This window comes from Bos grunniens, chromosome 6, assembly GCF_055505025.1.
Source record: "Bos grunniens cultivar Pamir isolate PY7600 chromosome 6, Bosgru_T2T1.0, whole genome shotgun sequence".
In the NCBI taxonomy this organism is placed as follows: Eukaryota; Metazoa; Chordata; class Mammalia; order Artiodactyla; family Bovidae; genus Bos; species Bos grunniens.
Window position 1 is genome coordinate 102,130,053 of NC_141170.1, and position 21,611 is coordinate 102,151,663.

Consider the following 21,611-nt stretch of genomic DNA (forward strand, 5'->3'; position numbering starts at 1 on the left):
CAAGCTGGAATCAAGATTGCCGGGAGAAATATCAATAACCTCAGATATGCAAATAACACCACTCTTATGGCAGAAAGCGAAGAGGAACTGAAGAGTCTCTTGATGAAGGTGAAAGAGGAGAGTGAAAAAGCTAACTTAAAACTCAGCATTCAAAAAACAAAGATCATGGCATCTGGTCCCATCACTTCATGGCAAATAGATGGGGAAACAATGGAAACAGTGAGAGACTTTATTTTCTTGGTCTCCAAAATCACTGCAGATGGTGACTTCAGCCATAAAATTAAAAGATATTTGCTCCTTGGAAGAAAAGTTATGACCAACCTAGACAGCATATTAAAGAGCAGAGACATTACTTTGCTAACAAAGGTCCATATAGTCAAAGCTATCGTTTTTCCAGTAGTCACGTAAGGATGTGAGAGTTGAACCATAAAGAAGGCTGAGTGCTGAAGAATTGATGTCTTTGAACTGTGGTGTTGGAGAAGACTCTTGAGAGTCTCTTGGACTGCAATGAGATCCAATCAGTCAATCCTAAAGGAAATCAATCCTAAATATTCATTGGGAGGACTAATGATGAAGCTGAGGCTCCAATACTTTAGCCACCTGATGTGAAGAGCCGACTCATTAGAATAGACCCTGATGCTGGGGAAGATTGAAGGCAAGAGGAGAAGGGGACAACAGAGGACAAGATGGTTAGATGGGGTCACTGACTCAATGGACAAGAGTTTGAGCAAACTCCAGGAGATGGTCAAGGACAGGGAAGCCTGGCATGCTGCAGTCTATGGGGTTGCAAAGAGTCGGACATGATTGAGCAACTGAACAACTACAACAAAGAAACAGCAACTGAGTTCTGAATTAGATCTCGAACTTTCCTCTGATACTCAAGTCAAGGAAATTCTTTGTTCTTAAAGATGATCATAAGAAAGCTCAGTCAGTAGACCACTGCAGAGTCAGAGCCATGTTGATGTGATTATCAAGGACTGTCACTGTGATCATTTCCATCTTACTTTGCAAAGAAACATCGAGAACAGTGTTCCTTGCAGGCTAAGACATGCGCGAAGAAAAATTAAGCATGAATCTATTAAAGTTAATTTGTAATCTCTCTCAGTTCAGTTCAGTTCAGTCACTCAGTTGTGTCTGACTCTGCGACCCCATGAATCGCAGCACGCCAGGCCTCCCTGTCCATCACCAACTCCAAGAGTTCACTCAGACTCACGTCCATCAAGTCAGTGATGCCATCCAGCCATCTCATCCTCTGTCATCCTCTTCTCCTCCTGCCCCCAATCCCTCCCAGCATCAGAGTCTTTTCCAATGAGTCAACTCTTCGCATGAGGTGGCCAAAGTACTGGAGTTTCAGCTTTAGCATCATTCCCTCCAAAGAATTCCCAGGGCTGATCTCCTTCAGAATGGACTGGTTGGATCTCCTTGCAGTTCAAGGGACTCTCAAGAGTCTTCTCCAACACCACAGTTCAAAAGCATCAATTCTTTGGCACTCAGCTTTCTTCACAGTCCAACTCTCACATCCATACATGACCACTGGAAAAACCATAGCTTTGACTAGACGGACCTTTGTTGGCAAAGTAAAAATGTCTCTGCTTTTGAATATGCTATCTAGGTTGGTCATAACTTTCCTTCCAAGGAGTAAGCGTCTTTTAATTTCATGGCTGCAGTCACCATCTGCAGTGATTTTGGAGCCCCCAAAAATAAAGTCTGACACTGTTTCCACTGTTTCCCCATCTATTTCCCATGAAGTGATGGGACCAGATGCCATGATCTTCGTTTTCTGAATGTTGAATTTTAAGCCAACTTTTTCACTCTCCTCTTTCACCTTCATCAAGAGGCTTTTGAGTTCCTCTTCACTTTCTGCCATAAGGGTGGTGTCATCTGCATATCTGAGGTTATTGATATTTCTCTCAGCAATCTTGATTCCAGCTTGTGCTTCTTCCAGCCCAGCATTTCTCATGATGTACTCTGCATATAGGTTAAATAAGCAGGGTGACAATATATAGCCTTGACGTACTCCTTTCCCTATTTGGAACCAGTCTGTTGTTCCATATCCAGTTCAAACTGTTGCTTTCTGACCTTCATACAGATTTCTCAAGAGGCAGGTCAGGTGATGTGGTATTCTCATCTCTTTCAGAATTTTCCACAGTTTGTTGTGATCCACACAGTCAAAGGCTTTGGCATAGTCAATAAAGCAAAAATAGATGTTTTTCTGGAACTCTCTTGCTTTTTTGATGATCCAGCAGATGTTGGCAATTTGGTCTCTAGTACCTCTGACTTTTCTAAAACCAGCTTGAACAACTGGAAGTTCACAGTTCACATATTGCTGAAGCCTGGCTTGGAGAATTTTGAGCATTACTTTACTAGCGTGTGAGATGAGTGCAATTGTGCAGTAGTTTGAGCATTCTTTGGCATTGCCTTTCTTTGGGATTGGAATAAAAACTGACCTTTTCCAGTCCTATGGCCACTGCTGAGTTTTCCAAATTTGTTGGCATATTGAGTGCAGCACTTTCACAGCATCTTCTTCTCTTTAGATAATTCTAAAATGCCACACTGAGCACAAAAATGCTGTTTTAAAAAGCAGCTAAGGAAGAAATATTATTTACTTCCAAAAGAACTTAACAAATCACTTTCAATATTTACATGCCTTTTTTAATAGGAGTCAGAATATGAACAAGAGTGGGTTGGTTCACATTTCTATGTGTTTATAACTTGTATATATGAATAATAATCTATGCTTATGGAGAACTCTTTTCACTAAGACAGTATAGGCAGTGTAATTGTAAGTAAATATCCACATACACATATGTGTATATATCTATCTCTATACGTAGAATAATTCCTATTAATGAGAATGATATCTGTCTTAACACTTACATACAGAATAACAAACATTATAATATTTTAAGCCATTGTTGCAAAAAAGCAAGTGTTTGATATGAGAAACCACTTGTACACCTTGAAATCAACAAACTACCAAACACAGGGAACTTGTGTTTTAGAAGATTCTCCGGCGTGCTCTGTGTTTGGGCGCAGCTCCTCAGTCACGTGCTTCATTCCACACTTCCTCCTTCAGCAGTGGAAGAATCTCCCTTCAGCCATCCCGGAAATGTCACATGCTGATGGCCTCCCTTTACGATGCAGTCAAGAGCTGGGTGCGATCTTTCAAAGCTGGGCCACAATTTTAACAATCTAGATAAATAGATTAACTCAGCTTCTAAAAATAAACTGATGAAAGACCCATGCAATCAAACTATGTTTTAAAACCATTGAATGTATTCTTAATTAAAAATCTGGTGGTGTCTCTGGGTAGCTTTTTTTCTCACCTGCCAATAAACTTGGAATGTTCAGGCTGACATGTCCTTTTGAAGACATGGCGAATGAGACAGGAATTACCAGCTGTTGTCCCTTTGTACTTCCTAGGGTTATAGTTAGTTCCTTTTATTTCACATCACATCACACAGGCTTCAAGCCAGAAGAGCAGTGACTCTCTGCCATGCCGGTTTCTCCTAGTTACTCACCAGCATTTCGCTATCTTAATTCTAATGAATTCCTTTAGGACTGGAGCTAACTGTACTTCCTGTCCTGGAAAAACAGTCTGACATTCCTAGTTCTTTGATATTTTAATGCTGTATTGGAGGATGTAGATGCTACCTTATCCATCACTTAGACTTCTTCATCAACAGATTTATTCTAAACTTACAAGGTTATAAAGTATGAGAAGAAGGTCTGGAAGTTTCCTTGGTAGTGAAATATAAAAACAATAATGTTGCATTGTTATTAATTATTATTATTTGTTATGTGTAAGTCATTTAAAAGTTTACTTGTGATAATAAAAATAATAGTGGTCAACAAAGGTTCATCTGAATACCAAAGTTTTTCAAATAAAATTTAACTGACTTCTAAGGAATGACAATCAAATCTTCCTGACTTTCTCTAGTCACTTTAGAATTGTATGAGAAGTAGGACCTCACAACTGACATCTTTTTCCTACAAAGCCAGTCTTGTTTGCCACTTGTGATTTACAGTCTGTGTCTGCTACAAGGAGCTGCTGGACACATTAGTGGAGGTATGCTTATGAAAGGATGCTGCTGTCTGGCACTAAATGACTTTCCAGAGACCCCTCTCATTCAGACCTACAGGAACTGTTCTCCCTGAACATGATCTGTCAGTGAATAAGCCATTTTTCCACCCATTCTGAAGGGATGAGTCAAAAATATAGTCTTGCATTCTAGTCCCTTCTGCAAATCCTGATGCACCATTAAAAATCTGCTGTTTCATACTTTCATGATTTCTATTTGGTTAATCCACCTCATTAACATTTTGTTGCAACTATAGTTTTGCATTTAGGAGTGATAGAAAAAGAAAGGTGGTAATTGCGTTGGATTTTATTAGTGTAAATTGCTGTATTTGCTATTTGCAATATGTAAATCATAGCTACATATTATATGATTTAACAAATCTAATTAATTAACTAATCACTTGAATTCTTATGAATTCAGGTGAAAATTATTTTGTTTAAATATAAGACAAAAGAATAAAATCGTCTGTCTAGTTTTGCATTTCAGAAAAGATCAATTTTCTATCAAGGAATTCTTTAAATTATTTAGAAAATATTTCACAGAAAGCAGCACTTGCAAAATTCCAACAAGAGAAATATAAATGGGATAATATTAAATATATATATATACATCCAAAATCTTTCATTCCACTAGTTTTCAAGAAAAATGTGAAATAAAGGATATTAGCCTGAATAGATTGTAACGTATAAGTCAAGATATATAAATCATGAAAAAAGTAAAATAACTTAAAAAAATATTGCATTTGATATAAGCAATGAGTACAAGTGTAGACAAATGAAATCTTTGCCTTACTTCATAAAACATAATGAGTAGCTATTTTAGTATGAAGGTCACTGCATTAAAAAAGACTAAAAGGAAATCCAACAGTTATTTAAACCAGCTGGCATTATTCTCCAGAATTCCTTGTCAAAGGATATACTTAGGAATGAATTTGGTTTTATTTTAATACATCTATGGTCACTGATAATTCCACTGTTAATTATTAATTAAAGCTCTTAATTTTCAGTTAAGGACTCAAACCTCAGGCTTTTTCAACTACTCTATGTGTGTATGTATTGTTTAAATATAAGAGTTTTGTGAAATGTTCACTTTTACTTCCAAACATTTTGTATAAAAGCTTATCCCACTGGATGATTATATGTACTATACTTATACTTCACATTAGACAAAAATGTCAAGACTTAAAGTGATGTAAATAGAGTCTCTTCCTCAACATCTCATAATACCTCTTTTTCTTTTCCTTAATGGGCACAGTTATAAAGTCAATAACTGAGGTGTAATTTCCAACACTGAATTCCAAGGGAAATATTGTCTACTTACCAAGAATCGTTTGTAAAAATAATTTATTCCTTAAATTAACCCACATTAGGACAAATTTACAAATGCTCCTGGGCTCTTAGCGGTTTGAAGTATGACAGAACACTTAAAAAAGAACTCTGATTATAAATTATAATAAGAACGTTTGCAAATTTTAATGAGCTTGCAGTTTCCATGCCAACTTCTCCTGAATCTGGAAATCATTAAAATAATTTTCTCACAATTTATTTCTTTCCATTGTGTTATATTCATTCCCTTTTCACAGGCAATACATTCAGTACCAAATGAGTAGTGTATTCATTAGGGCTAAAGAGAAAGGCAAGGGTTAAGTAAATAAGAACATCAAATTAATATCCAGGCCTAAATGCTTTAGCAGAGCCAAAGAATCTGTTTAATCATTCAAGTCAACAAAGGTTAAGATAATAAAATAAACTTCTAAATGCTTTCCTTTTCTGGAACTTAATCTGTCTTGCTGAAGATGTTTTTAAGATGCTATCAATTTTTCATAGTCCCAGCTGTTATGAAAATTTATTTGAATACACTGGGAAGAGAAGAGAATTTGATGAAAATAGTTAGGCAGTGCTCCTGGGTGGCTTATTGAAACTGTGAGGGCTCAGGACTCATTTAAAACCAGCTGTTGGCTGATGATATTGAGACCAATAACCACTAAACCTTTTATTTATCAGGCCTTTGTGTTATTTGGCAAGGGGATGGTAGCCAACTGATTAGAAGATTAATATGTAGCCAAAAGATAACTTCATCATGTCTGTTCATTTTACTGCCTAAGTTTGACTAACAAATGTACCACAATTTCAGAACAACATAATACCCTAATTTAAAAAGACAGTATGAAACATTAAAATAGCTTCGCTTATTTTTAAGGCTGTTTTTAAGTCACTAAGACAGAGAAATGAAATTTGAGTCATTAACATCAAAGCCCAGGGCTGTGGTTCATGATGAGGGCAGAAGTCTGCATGAACTGGGCAAAAGTCCTTTTTGGTAATGAAGGAGAGAGAGGTCGGGAGTAACAGTGGGTGCAGACAACAATGTGGAAATACTGAAAAGTCTCGAGTCTTTTACGCTTGACATTCAGGTTCAGCTTCTGATCTAGAAATATAACTCAATCTCTTTTGCAAAGAGAAGCTTTGCAACAAAATCCTCGTAGAACATGTAAGCACAGCATTATGAACTACAGAAAGCAGACTTCATTCATTTGGCTACCCTGAAAAAAAAAAAATCACTAACAGCAAATTCACCAGGGTCTTGCTATTATACAATTTCCAAATTGGTGCCCCTAAGCTGAGAAGTGAAACTATCACAACAAGCTAATTAGATATTCTGACACACTTTGGATGGAAGTCAGCATTGCCCTGCCTCTCTAAGCTCCATGACAAGAGGTCTCAGGGTTTACTAAGTGGCACTCAGCCATTCCTTTGTTTCCCAGAGGGTTGACAGTGCATGAATTGTAAAGACTGTGACTGTCATGATTGCAAAGAAAAAAGACGCACTTATTTTCATGTGTGCTCCCCAACTTTTTCAAGCTGATTCATAGAGGAATGGATCCTAAAGTTGAAAAAGGTCCTACAAGTGATCTGGAGGCAGCCTAACATTATGGAAAGAGGGCAGAACTTGATTTTCATGTTTGAGTTCCAGCATTGTCTTTTGGGAGGTGTGTGTGAAAGAACTAGAATCAGTCACTTAACCTGTGTGAGCTCAGTCTACATCAGAAAAAAATATATATATCATATTAAAATCGGTGCTACTGGGACTTCTCTGGCAGTCCAATGGTTGGGACTTTGCTTTCCGGGGCAGTGGGTAGCAGGTTCAATCCTTGGTCGGGGAATTGGGATCCCACGTGCCTTGCGGCCGGAAAGTCAGGGCATAGAACAGAAGCAATGTTGTAACAGGTTCAATGGGGACTTTGAAGGTGGCCCACGTCAAAGAAAAAACAAAAAAATCTGTGCTACTAACTCACCTTTGAGAATAAATGATGGAGTACATGGAAAATGAAGTTTGTGAGTAGGTAGGTTTAGTCGCTCAGTTGTGTCTGACTCTTGAGAGCCCATGGACTGCAGCCCACCAGGCTCACAGGCAAGAATACTAGAGTGGGTTGCCATTTCCTTCTCCAGCGGATCTTCCCACCCAGAGATCGAACCTACATCTCCTGTATTGGCAGGTGATTCTCTGCCACTGAGTCACCAGGGAAGACCCCAGAATTGCTGAAATACATGTCTTCATAGCTGCTGCTGCTGCTAAGTCACTTTAGTCCTGTCCGACTCTGTGAGACCCCACAGACGGCAGCCCACCAGGTTCTGCCATCCCTGGGATTCTCCAGGCAAGAACACTGGAGTGGGTTGCCATTTCCTTCTCCAGTGCATGAAAGTGAAAAGTGAAAGTGAAGTCGCTCAGTAAGTGTCCGACTCTTCATGACCCCATGGACTGCAGCCTACCAGGCTCCTCCGTCCATGGGATTTTCCAGGCAAGAGTACTGGAGTGGGTTGCCATCATAGAGTGGCTGGCATATTTTAAGAACTCAATAAATAAATAATCCAGTCTTAGATATTTTGGTAACCCCAGCTTTTCCATATTGAGGTTGATGGCCATACCAACCACTTGATTGACAGGGAAGTAGCATGATCCACTAGGAGATGCACAAACCAGAGGCTGAGAGAGTTGGGTTTGAATCCCACTTCTATCACTTACAAATTGTGTGAACTGGACGTGTTACTTTACCCTAGATTCTTCGTGTGAAACTTTAGGAGAATAATCAGCTATGACCTGTTGAGGGTTTATTATAGATTCTTCATACATTATTTTATTTAATCCTTCTCATAACCATGAAGACAGATAGTGGCAGAATTAGAACTGATTCCTATCCAGCCTGACCCCAGCCCATGTGGATATAATCAGCTCTCTCTATTGCATTCACTTTTCCTATTTTTCTTTGCTGATAACGTACTTTGCTGAACTGTAGTAAGGCTTAGAGATGATATGTATAATTTACCTAGAAAGATGTTCTGCAAGTTGTACAACTCTAAGTGATGAGCAATTATAACTGTTTCATGAGGTATTATTTCTCAGTCCAACTTTCGTTTGGCTTAGGAAACCCCCTACGACTCCCTTATGGTGGGTCTCCAATTTCTACTTGAACACAAAGTAAATGCTTAGCTTCAACAGTCTGTAATACAGATCCCTGAGGATGAAATGAAGAAAATTGTGCATGAGTATGGTAACTGACAACATAGAAAAGCACCCTCCTGACCATACAGCCTAAAGGCCTAACTGCTGAAGTGCAATGTCTGACTGCAAAAACAAAGATTAATAGCAAATCTGTAATGACATCTCCCCAAGAATCAAGGAGGGAAGTGCAGTTCCAATGTCAGGATGCATTCATCTGTGGAAATCTAACTCTCAGTTTCTTGTAGAAGAAAACCAAATGATATCTATGGCTGTTATATTATACCTAAAACTGTAGGCTTGAAATTGGTTCAGTGCATACTGACAGAAAGCTCACGCCAAAAAGGTTAGACATTTCTTCTGCATTAAATCATATGCCATCAACAGCATTCAAAGACAGTCATCTTTCCTACCATTTACTTTTAACTTCTTGCAATCTGACTTTCACTCTCACCACTGAACAAAATGCACCTCCTTACTACCCCAGGACTCCAGAACACCAAGTCCAAAAGTTTTTTTTTTTTTTAATTGAAGGGTAATTGCTTTACAGAATTTTGTTGTTTTCTGCTAAATATCAACATGAATCAGCCATAGGTATACATATGTCCCGTCCCTCTGAATCGCCATCCCACCTCCCTCCCCATCCTACCCCTCTAGCTCCTGATTGGTGTGTGTGTGTGTGTGTTTTAAATAGGTCTCATCCCTGTGGCTTTTTTTTTTTTTATTACAAACAGTCTGATGGCCACTTTTTAAAAAGTAATTTGGCCTTATTGTTCAAACATTGTAGTGTAGTGGTTTTCCCTTTGAATGCTCAGTTTCCTGAGTCTCCTTTTCATCCTACTCGCTCAATGTGGATATTTCTAAAATGCTTCTATCTTCCTTCTGTCACCCTTCATTTTTCTCCTCCTATGGTTTCAACTGTTACTCTGTGACAGTTTTGCTATGTTACTGTTCTTTCCAGTTGCGACACCACTTCAGACTTTTAGTCTCATATTTCCAACTGTTTGCTACACTATTCCAATGGAGTAATTCATCAAGATCCCAAATTCAACATAACTAAGATTCAGCTTATCATTTATTTCCTGACTCTCTTCTGGCCAACTTTATCAAGGAATCAAGCTGGAAACCTCAGCTCTATCTTTATCTTCATCACCCTCAGCTCCAACATCCAGTTAGCTACAAGACTGCTATTAAATTTTAATCTTGATATTTTAAATTTTAATCCCTGATTACTTCTTTTCTTCTTTTTTAGAAAATTTAACATGGTCACAACTTTACCCATAATCACCGATTTTGGATGTAAATCCAGTGTGAGTCAAAATTTTCTCTCACTTTCTGCTTTAAAACTTTACTTTTGTCAAATTCTCCTCTACTAGTAATAATCCTGGTTTTCCCTTTCTGTCTGCCCAGGTTTTTGCTTGGTGCTTGTGGCAGACAAGATTGATGAGATGATGCAACTTTCCTTTCGAATTCTACTGCAAACATAGAGCTTTCTCCAATATTCTGGTCACTCTTTTGGAATTTCTGCCTTGGCTCACCAACTTAGCCACACTCCACTGCTCATTATGGTACTGAGTTCTGCTCAGTGTGGCCCTGTACTTCCAATCACACCTGATGAGCCAGTCCATGCCCTCTACTCAATTCTCCATTGAGGACTGGACATTATCCCTATAGCCCAGACTTTTGTGACCTTGACCAGATGACTGACATCATTTCCTGGTCTACTTGGTCTCCTTCCTTTCAGTCTTTTCCAATTCCTTTCCATACTTAATACTATTACCATATAGATTTTCATAAGGAATATTTGGTAATTATACTGAATAGTCTAGTGGTAATATACAATAAATGTTATACTCAAAAATCTTCAATGGTTCCTTATTGCTCACCACACAAGACATTAAAAATGTTCTGCTACTCTGCTCTGCTAAGTCACTTCAGTCGTGCAACCAACTCTGTGCGACCCCATAGATGGCGGCCCATCAGGCTCCCCCATCCCTGGGATTCTCCAGGCAAGAACACTGGAGTGGGTTGCCATTTCCTTCTCCAATGCATGAAAGTGAAAAGTGAAAGTGAAGTCGTTTAGTCCTGTCTGACTCTTAGCGACCCCATGGATTGCAGCCCACCAGGCTCCTCCGTCCATGGGACTCTCCAGGCAGGAGTACTGGAGTGGGCTATAATGTAACTTTAATAAAGGTTTTACAAACTTATATGGGTACAATTTTTCTATATTTAACTTATTTCCTTGGCAAATGGAATTTTTTCCTTAAATGAATACTGTCATTTCCTGCTTGTGCAATATTATTTGAACTATTTCTTCTTCTTGGAATGTTTATGTCTTGCTCTTCATTTAATCTTTTAATGATTACCCATTTATCAAGTCCTAGTTCAAATGCCATATTTTCTATAGTCTCCAGTGATTATTTAAAATGGAAGATGCAAACCAATACAATATTGTAAAGTTAAAAAATAAAATAAAATAAAAAATAAATAAAATAAAATAACACAAATAAAAAAAAATGGAAGATGCTTCACTGATCTAGCATGGCTTAGTATAGCTATTCAAGACATATAATCTACAACCACATAGTTTTCTTATTCAGGCACCCATGAGATCACCAGCTCCTTGAAGGCAGTAATGATGAAATTATATTTTCTTTTAACATTAAACAAATATTCATTTAGTTCTTATTGTCCTATGTGATGGAGGTATGAACAAGCCCTTATTCTCATGGAGTTTTTGTTTTAAAGAAGGGCAAGGACTGATGCTAAAGCTGAAGCTTCAATACTTTGGCCACTTGATGTGAAGAGCCGACTCCTTGGAAAAGACCCTGATGCTGGGAAAGATTGATGGCATGAGGAAAAGGAGATGACAGAGGATGAGGTGAGGATGGCATCATTGACTCAATGGACATGAGTTTGAGAAAACTCTGGGAGTGAAGGACAGGGAAACCTGGCATGTTACAGTCCATAGGGTCACGATGAGTCAGACAGAACTAAATGATTGAACAACAACGTTTTGCAGATGCCCTTCCTTAAAAAGAAGCAAGTAAATAAACAAACACAATAGGATAATCTCAGATTTACAATGAAGCTAAGAAGTTCTCCCCAAGGAGATATTTGAGAGGAAATCTCAATGATAAGAAAAACCCAATCACAAGAAGACCAGTAAAGAACAAATGGAAAGTCATCACGTTGAGAGTGTGCTGTGTTTAAAGAACACGTGGATGGAACATAGTGGGCGGAGATCAAGACAAGTCCGAGATGAGGTTATAGAGTAGGCAAGGGCAAGAGCAAAAAGGAGCCAAAGCAAAAATAACACCCAGTTGTGGATGTGACTGGTGATGGAAGTAAAATCCAATGCTATAAAGAGCAATACTGCATAGGAACCTGGAATGTTAGGTCATGAATCAAGGCAATTTGGAAGTGGTCGGTCAAACAGGAGATGGCAAGAGTGAACATCGACATTTTAGGAATCAGCGAGCTAAAATGGACTGCAATGGGTGAATTTAACTCAGATGACTATTATATCTACTCCTGTGGGCAAGAATCTCAGGAGAAATGGAGTAGCCATCATAATCAACAAAAGAGTCCAAAATGCAGCAATCTCAAAAATGACAGAATGATCTCTGTTCGCTTCTGAGACAAATCATTCAATATCACAGTAATCAAAGTCTATGCCCTGACCAGTAATGCTGAAGAAGCTGAAAATTGAATGGTGCTATGAAGACCTACAAGACCTTCTAGAACTAAAAACCAAAAAGATGTCCTTTTCATTATAGGGGACTGGAATGCAAAAGTAGGAAGTCAAGAAATATCTGGAGTAACAGGCAAATTTGGCCTTGGCGCACAGAATGAAGCAGGGCAAAGGTTAATAGAGTTTTGCCAAAAGAATGCACTGGTCATAGCAAACGCCCTCTTCCAACAACACAAGAGAAGACTCTACACATGGACATCACTAGATGGTCAATACCAAAATCAGATTGATTATATTCTTTACAGTCAAAGATGGAGAAGCTCTATACAGTCAGCAAAAACAAGACTGGGAGCTGACTGTGGCTCAGATCATGAACTCCTTATTGACAAATTCAGACTTAAATTGAAGAAAGCAGGGAAAATCACTAGATCATTCAGATATGACCTAAATCAAATCCCTTATGATTATACAGTAGAAGTGAGAAATAGATTCCAGGGATTAGATCTGATAGACAGAGTGCCTGAAGAACTATGGACAGAGGTTCGTGACATTGTACAGGAGGCAGGGATCAAGACCACCCCCAAGGAAAAGAAATGCAAAAAGGCAAAATGGTTGTCTGAGGAGGCCTTACAAATAGCTGTGAATAGAAGAGAAACAAAAAGCAAAAGAGAAAAAGAAAGATGTACCCATTTGAATGCAGAGTTCCAAAGAATAGCAAGGAGAGATAAGAAAGCCTTCCTCAGTGATCAATGCAAAGAAATAGAGGAAAACAATAGAATGGGAAAGTCTAGAGATCTCTTCAAGAAAATTAGAGATACCAAGGGAACTTTTCATCCAAAGATGGGCACAATAAAGGACAGAAATGGTATGGATCTAACAGAAGCAAAAGATATTAAGAAGAGGTGGCAAGAATACACAGAAGAACTATACAAAAAAAGAACTTCACAACCAGATAATCACAATGGTGTGATTACCAATCTAGAGCCAGACATCCTGGAATGTGAAGTCAAGTGGGCCTTAGGATGCATCAATATGAACAGAGCTAGTGGAGGTGATGGAATTCTAGCTTAGCTATTTCAAATCCTAAAAGATGATGCTGTGAAAGTGCTGCACTCAATATGCCAGCAAATTTGGAAAACACAGCAGTGGCCACAGGACTGGAAAAGGCCAGTTTTCACTCCAATCCGAAAGAAAGGCAGTGCCAAAGAATGCTCAAACTACCACACAATTGCACTCATCTCACACGTTAGTAAAATAATGCTCAAAATTCTCCAAGCCCGCCTTCAACAGTACATGAACTGTGAACTTCCAGATGTTCAATGTTGTTTTAGAAAAGGCAGAGGAACCAGAGATCAAATTGCCAACATCCGTTGGATGACTGAAAAAGCAAGAGAGTTCCAGAAAAACATCTACTTCTGCTTTACTGACTATGCCAAAGGCTTTGACTGTGTGGATCACAACAAACTGTGGAAAATTCTGAAAGAGGTGGGAATACCAGACCATCTGACCTGCCTCCTGAGAAACTTGTGTGCAGGTCAAGAAGCAACAGTTTGAACTGGACATGGAACAACAAACTGGTTACAAATAGGAAAAGGAGTGCCATCCTGTTTATTTAACTTATATACAGAGTGAGTGAGTGAAGTCGCTCAGTTGTGTCCAACTCTTTGCAACCCCACAGACTGTAGCCTACCAGGCTCCTCTGTCCATGGGATTTTCCAGGCAAGAGTACTGGAGTGGGTTGCCATTTCCTTCTCCAGAGGATATTCCCGACCCAGGGATCGAACCCAGGTCTCCCACATTGTAGGCAGACGCTTTACCATCTGAGCCACCAGGGAACATCATGAGAAATCCTGGACTGGAAGAAGCACAAGCTGGAATCAAGATTGCTAGTAGAAATATCAGTAACCTCAGATATGCAGATGACACCACCCTTATGGCAGAAAGCGAAGAACTAAAAAGCCTCTTGATCAAAGTGAAAGAGGAGAGTGAAAAAGTTGGCTTAAAGCTCAACATTCAGAAAACTAAGATTATGGCATCCGGTCCCATCACTTCATGGCAAATAGATGGGGAAACAGTGGAAACAGTAACAGACTTTATTTTGAGGGGCTCCTAAATCACCTAGATGGTAACTGCTGCCATGAAATTAAAAGATGCTTACTCCTTGGAAGGAAAGTTATGGCCAACCTAGACAACATGTTATAAAGCAGAGATATTACTTTACCAACAAAGATCCATCCAGTCAAAGCTATGTTTTTCCAGTAGTCATGTATGGATATGAGAGTTGGACTATAAAGAAAGCTGAGCACTGAAGAATTGATGCTTTTGAACTGTGGTGTCAGAGAAGACTCTTGAGAGTCCCTTGGATTCCAGTGAGATATAACCAGTCCATCCTAAAGGAAATCAGTCCTGAATATTCATTAGAAGGGCTGATGCTGATGCTGAAACTCCAATACTTTGGCCACCTGATGTGAAGAACCGATTCACTGGAAAAGACTCTGATGCCGGGAAAGACTAAGGTAGGAGGAAAAGGGGAAGACAGAAGATGAGATGCTTGGATGGCATCACCAACCTAATGGACATGAGTTTGAGTAAACTGCCAGGAGTTGGTGATGGATAAGGAGGCCTGGTGTGCTGCAGTCCATGGGGTCGCAAAGAGCTGGACATGACTGAGCGACTGAACTGAAGTGAACTGAAGGGCAAGATCTTGAAGGTCCATGGAGGCCAAGCAAAGTGGTTTGGATTTCATTCTAAGGTTTAAAACAAGGAGTAACACAATTTAATTTAAAGCATAAAATGGTTTCTGGGTGCAGTTTAGGAAATGCATTGTACAGGGTAAGAGCAGAAACAAAATCAATTGGAACAGTACAGCAGCGACGAAGAACTGAGAATAGGCTGAATCTGCTGGTATTAGAAGAGAACAAGAGAAGTGGATACATTTGTAGTCTCTATAGTGTTAAGTATGGTACCTTGAGCATAGCAGACACTCAATATATATTGATAAATACATGTCCAAGTATTTCAAGATAGCTCTACTTTCTTAATATTTATTTTATCTTCGAATTTTTCCTTCTTTGATTCACATATTATGACCTATTATATTCCTGTCTGGCATTTGGGGAGCCAAAAAAAAAAAAAAAAAGAGAGAACTTCACTTTCAAGAAAATAGCATACATCCCAGTGGAAAGTTAGATAACAAAGAATTAAAATAATGGAAAACCATATAGTTATGGAAAGAAAGAAATCACTTGGAATGACGTTTGTTCAAACTTCAAAATTCTATGATAGGATGAAAATGGAAAGGATATTTAAATACAAAGATCTACATTTTTAAAAAGAGAGCCTCTGTCAGCATCAGCTGGAATAGTGTGCTCATGAAGAATATGGGAAGTGTTGGTTTTCATTAAAATTAAAGACATTTCCAGTTCTAACTAACTTTTGATTTTCCTGGAAATATAAAATCTTCATTTTGCCATACTGATATGTGAATTTTCTAATAAGTAGCTGACACTACTTATATTATAAATGTAAGATTGCTGGATGTGTCCTGCCTTGTTTCTAAATTAGGAATCTGAGAAAAGCCAGGCCATTCCATAAGTTTTCACGTGCATATTCATATATACTTCCCAGGACATTTAAATTTTTATCCATAAAGATTCATCTTGCATTGTGAATTCAATCAAAATTGTTTCAACCCAAAGCAAGATCCAGATGAAAATGGGATCAATTTTTGCCACTTTCCAGCTAAAATGCTAAGTGGCCCCTGAATTGTGTGAAACTTGGCCCCAGTCAGTGTGAAAATTGGCTGAAATCTGTATGAAAGGCAGTCTGGGTTCCTCAAAGTAGTTCATGAACTTTGGCCACACTTGCAAGGAACCTGGTCCAAGTCTTAGTTTGTAATGCAACATGAAACCAGGTGAATTTCACATGGTTTCGGGTTTCATCCTGAAAATTTGGCCTTGCTTTATAATCAATCATCACTTTTTGGAACGATGAAAGCCAACACACCTTTTTGAAAATGAGGGCTGTGTGCACACTGATGACAGCTAAGCTGTGAACCACCCTTTCATTTCCTTTGCCAAAAGAAGATTTAGAATAGAAACAGTTTCTCTCTTACCTGGAAAGGGCAAATCGAGTGATTTTGATATTGCATGTGGACAGAAATGATACTCAGTGCATGGGAACATGCCACAAGAAAAAACTGCCACATACAGGGAAGGTGGCTACATTCTAATCATTGAAGGTTATGAGAATTTTATTCCATTCACATCCATGCCACTCATGATGTTTAATCCTTGACCATTAAGATGAAGTTTCAACTGGACATCAGACAGAAAAACTGCCATGAGAAACAGAATGCTCTGAAGCATAGTCATTATTTCTACATGAAGAAATGGCAGAAGAATAGAAAGGAAAGTAAATCATACCATAATTTTCATCTAGTTTACTAAATAGGAGGAGTAAGACTACAAACTTCTCAAGTTTTCATTGACTGTATCTTTCATGATACTGCAGTGTAAGTAAATTCCATAATTAATTTCACAGAGTGAATTTCACAAAAAAACCTACACAGTTCTGTTTTCAACCTGAAAGTTTTAAAAGTGCTTTTCCACTGTAAAAAATGACTCTCTTCAACCAGATACTCGCCTTTGTGCATAGTGACACGAGAAAATTGAGAGGTATGTCTGCACAGAGCCACTACATCATTGGAACAGTATGTCTGAACATTTGGGTAATAAGGCACAGATGTGAGGCAGAGGACTTGGCACTACCAAGGTAACAATGAAGCATTCACCACTGTGTTTTGATGGGTTAAAAAGCCATATTTGAGAAGAATAAAAGAATGCCCCTCCTCCCTGGAATGCTAAATGATATTATACCTGTTATCTGTTTAAAATTCTATAAAGAATAAGAAATTCAAATAACTATTATTCAAACTTTTGAAGAAAATATATAAAATACATTAATATTTTCATCTATAATACAACATATTTATGCAATGGCACATAAAGTTTAACTGCAAAAAAAGCCAAACTCAATAGGAATCCACATGGCCTCTATGTTACAAAACCATGCATACTAATCTGAAGGACCCAATGGCCAATGGAAGGGTGGTTGTTGTTGACTTTTAGTTGATTCTGGCCCTTAATCAGAAGGGATCATTGTTGTAGAGTGTCCTATTTACAGGCATCAAGATAATGCAACAAGATATAAACATTAGTTATAATTAAGGCTATTTCAGTTATAAGTAGTATGGTATTTTTGTTAGCCATTACTAAACCACATGACACAACATAGTTATGGGTCCAGGGCTACTTTAATTCAATGAATTTGGAGCTAAAAACTAATTTTCTGCCCAGGCAAGGAAGAGAACAACTTACCCGAGGTCCCTGATCGCCTTGTTCTCCCTGTAGAGTAGGAAAATGAGAAGATAGATAGTTTTTAGAATAAAGTCTGTAGATGATGCTCATTAAAAAGATCTAAATATAACATAGTATAAGGCAGGCCAGTATGGATTTCCTCTAACTTAATTTGTTTCTTCTATATACTTTCTTACCTTATCACCTTTTGGACCAGGAGGGCCCTGAAATAAGGAAAAAAGAAAGACAAAAAATTTTTTTAATATATTTTAAAATATAGCTTGAATAGATCAGCTAGGGTTAGTCACAGATTCATGCAAAGGACACAGATTTGTACCTGTCAATGAGGTTTCTCAAGGGATTTTAGGTTCTAAAACTATAATTATAATATGATTAGAATGCAAAAACGGTATTATATATATAAACAGGAAAGTATACATGTCATAAGCATATAAAATGCTGAATAAATTTTCACAAGCTAAACATATCTAATGCACATAGAATGTAGCTAAAGAAACCCCAAATCTCCTGTTGCGATGTTTCCCTGTTACTCCTCACCACCAATAATAATCACTATTCTGACTTCTGATAGAATAGTTTACCTGTTTTTGTACTATATATAAAGGTATTTCTTAGCTGTCATCCATTCGGTGTTTTAGCCTCTTTTGCTTCAGTTCAGTTTAGTTCAGTCGCTCAGTCGTGTCCGACTCTTTGTGACCCCATGAATTGCAGCACGCCAGGCCTCTCTGTCCATCACCAACTCCGAGAGTTCACTCACACTCACGTCCATCGAGTCAGTGATGCCATCCAGCCATGTCATCCTCTGTCATCCTCTTCTCCTCCTGCCCCCAATCCCTCCTAGCATCAGAGTCTTTTCCAATGAGTCAACTCTTCGCATGAGGTGGCCAAAGTACTGGAGTTTCAGCTTTAGCATCATTCCTTCCAAAGAAATCCCAGGGCTGATCTCCTTCAGAATGGACTGGTTGGATCTCCTTGCAGTCCAAGGGACTCTCAAGAGCCTTCTCCAACACCACAGTTTAAAGACATCAATTCTTCGGCACTCAGCTTTCTTCATAGTCCAACTCTCACATCCATACATGACCACAGGAAAAACCATAGCCTTGACTAGATGGACCTTTTTTGGCAAAGTAATGTCTCTGCTTTTCAATATGGTATCTAGCTTGGTCATAACTTTTCTTTTGCTTAGCATGTGTGAAATTCATGCAAAATTTTGTGTGTAGTTATAGATCGTTCTCACTACCTTATAATATCACTCTGTGTGAATAAACCATTATTTATTTATTTGTCCTACTATTGACATCCATTTGTTTCCAGAAGTTTTTAGGTCTTGGTTATTACAAATATGCTGCTATAAACGTCCTAGTGTATGTCTTTTGCTAAAAACTGTATACATTTCTATTGGGTGTATATCTAGGAGTAGAATTTTTACATTACAGAGAATACATATGTTCAGATTATTAGTTAGTAGATACTGTCAAATAGCATTTCACTATGGTTCTAACAATTATACTTCCATCAGCAATGTATGAGAATTTTCAGTTCCCCTGTATCATCACCAATACTTGGTATTTTCCATCTTTTTCATTTTAGACACTCTGGTGGGAGGTGTAGCGGTTTTACAGAGTGTTTTAATTTTTGTACTTCTCCAGCGATTAAGTTGAACTCTTTTTAATAAATGTATTGGCTGTTTTGTATCTTTGTATCTTCTTCCATACAGTATTTATTCATATCATTTTCTATTGAGTTGTCCTATTATTTGCTGGAGTTCATCATATATTATACATTGGATAAATAGATTAGATAGACAGATAAGAGCTCTTTACATATCTGAATATGAGTCTTTTGTCAGAAAAGAATATATTTATTACAAATATATTCTCCCACAGTGCATATTGAGTTTACATTCTCTTAAAGGTGTTTTTGATGAATAGTTCTTAAATTCAATTTAACATTTTTTATGTTTATAGTTATCTCTTTTAGTGTTCCACTTAAGAAATTTTTGCCTCTTCCAAGGTCATTTATATGATGTGAGGTCAAAGTCAAGATGCTTTTCTTCCCCATATGGCTATCAAATTAACCCAAAAGCATTCACTGAAAATGCCTCCTTTCCCCATCAAAGTACAATGTTATCTTTGTCATAAGTCAGATGATGGGTGGGTCTTTTGGAGATTTTTATTTTGTTGGCCAGTTGTCTATTATTCAGCCACATTGAGATTTTTTTACCTTTGAACAAAAATACTAGCAGGAAACATGAATTCTAGAGGCATCGATTTTTTTTTTTTTTTCCCTAGCTCTCAAAGTTTTTAAGAGCTAAAGATACAGAGAGCTGATCATTGGAAAAGACCCTGATGCTGGGGAAGACTTAGGACAGGAGGAGAAGGGGACGACAGAGGATTAGATGGTTGGATAGCATCACCGACTCAATGGACATGAAGTCTGAGCAAGCTCTAGGAGATAGTGAAGGACAGGGAAGCCTGGTGTGCTGCAGTCCATGGGGTCACAAAGCATCGAACAGGACTGAACGACTGAACAACAACAACAAAGATGAAGTCATGTCTCAGGACTCAGCCCACCTGAGGAAGTGGATCATTTCAGCTACCTTCAATCTCTCACCGTCCTCTTTAGCAGGGTTGGGAGACACACACAAGTTAAGATGGGGGTAAAGCCAAAATCCTAGCAAAGTGTCCCTCCCAAGGTCCCATGGAGACTGCTGTTTCATTTCAGGTGGGAATGTAAGAATGCTCTACCTACCAAAAGATATACTGCTAAACATGAGTTACAGAGGAGCTGTGCCAAATTTCCACTCTGCAGCACTTCTGGTAACAGCTGTAAGGTTAGCATGACATTAACAAGAACATCATGTCTTCTCTTCTGTACGTTTTGCCATCAACAAAGGACTTTCAACTGTTACTACATTTACTCTTCTCCCAATCTAATGAGGAAAGTATGATATTCCTGTTACAGATTCCAGAAATAAAACTTGAAGATTATCAAGGTTGGATCTCTTGCAAGTGAGCTGGCCAGGACCATAAGCTAGTCTTGTGTGGCTTTAAAAGCAGTGGATTAGGGTGCTAAGTGTTGGGATGCAGCTCTAGAACTCGATTCTCTGAAAACCTAATGGGTGCCTGCTTTCACTAGATGCTCTCTTGAATGCCTCCCAATTGCCTTTCATAGCGTCAAGGACAGTGAATTCAAGATCTCAAGTTCAAAATGTGGAAAAGAGGAATTTTAGAGCATCTGGGAGAGCGAGATGGGCTAAGATAATGGAAGCAACTAGACAAACCCTTTTTTTTCTTATGCCCTGTTAATTTTGCCATTAAAATGGGAACCCAAGAAAACTATGTTTCTTAACATTTTTCTTAATATTTTCGGTGAATCAAGTAGCATGTAATAAGAACAGTTTGGTGTCTCTTAAAATTAAGTTTAAGAAATGTATTGGTCATTCTTGACGCACACAAAATGCTCACTAATGCCCTACAAGTAGGATTTTGTTTTTGGTGGAGCAGAGGAAACCCAAAGAAATGAATGAGAGGATATCTAGCATCAAGTTTTAGAATTACAACGGAAATTCTGGTCTTGGTTTGATTAGGTAGCATGTTGTTTAACTAATTAGATTTTTATGTACATTCGGTGAATGCCTATAAAGAGTTTGGCAATGTTCTAAACACTGGTGGAGGATATGGTGGGACACGCTGATTTAGAAAAGCTAAACAGACTCTTCTGGAAAAGCTAAATAGCCTATTGCCAAAGTCAAACACTTCTCATACACTGGTGTTAAGAAAAACGACCCCTAAAACAGCCAGCTACTGTAAGGTCACTTACAATTACTGCCAACTCGTCTCCAGTCTCTCCCTCCCACCGCCACCAAAAGATTCTCTTTAAAGCTTAGTTTTCTTTTCGTGCAAGATTTCAGAGGCCAAGCCTCTCATTGTTTCCGTCCCCCAAATTCACTTTGTTAGCTGA

At 38.3% G+C, this 21,611-nt stretch overlaps 1 protein-coding gene across 1 annotated transcript in view; it reads right to left on the minus strand.

The window, feature by feature from the left end:
- COL25A1 (collagen type XXV alpha 1 chain) overlaps positions 1-21,611 on the minus strand; it is a 503,765-nt gene that overhangs the window by 155,341 nt on the left and 326,813 nt on the right. The window contains exons 6-7 of the mRNA XM_086407020.1: positions 17,825-17,851; positions 17,649-17,675 (exon numbers count right to left, since the gene is read on the minus strand). Coding sequence (XP_086263146.1) covers positions 17,649-17,675; positions 17,825-17,851 — 54 coding nt within the window. The remainder of the gene's footprint in view (positions 1-17,648; positions 17,676-17,824; positions 17,852-21,611) is intronic.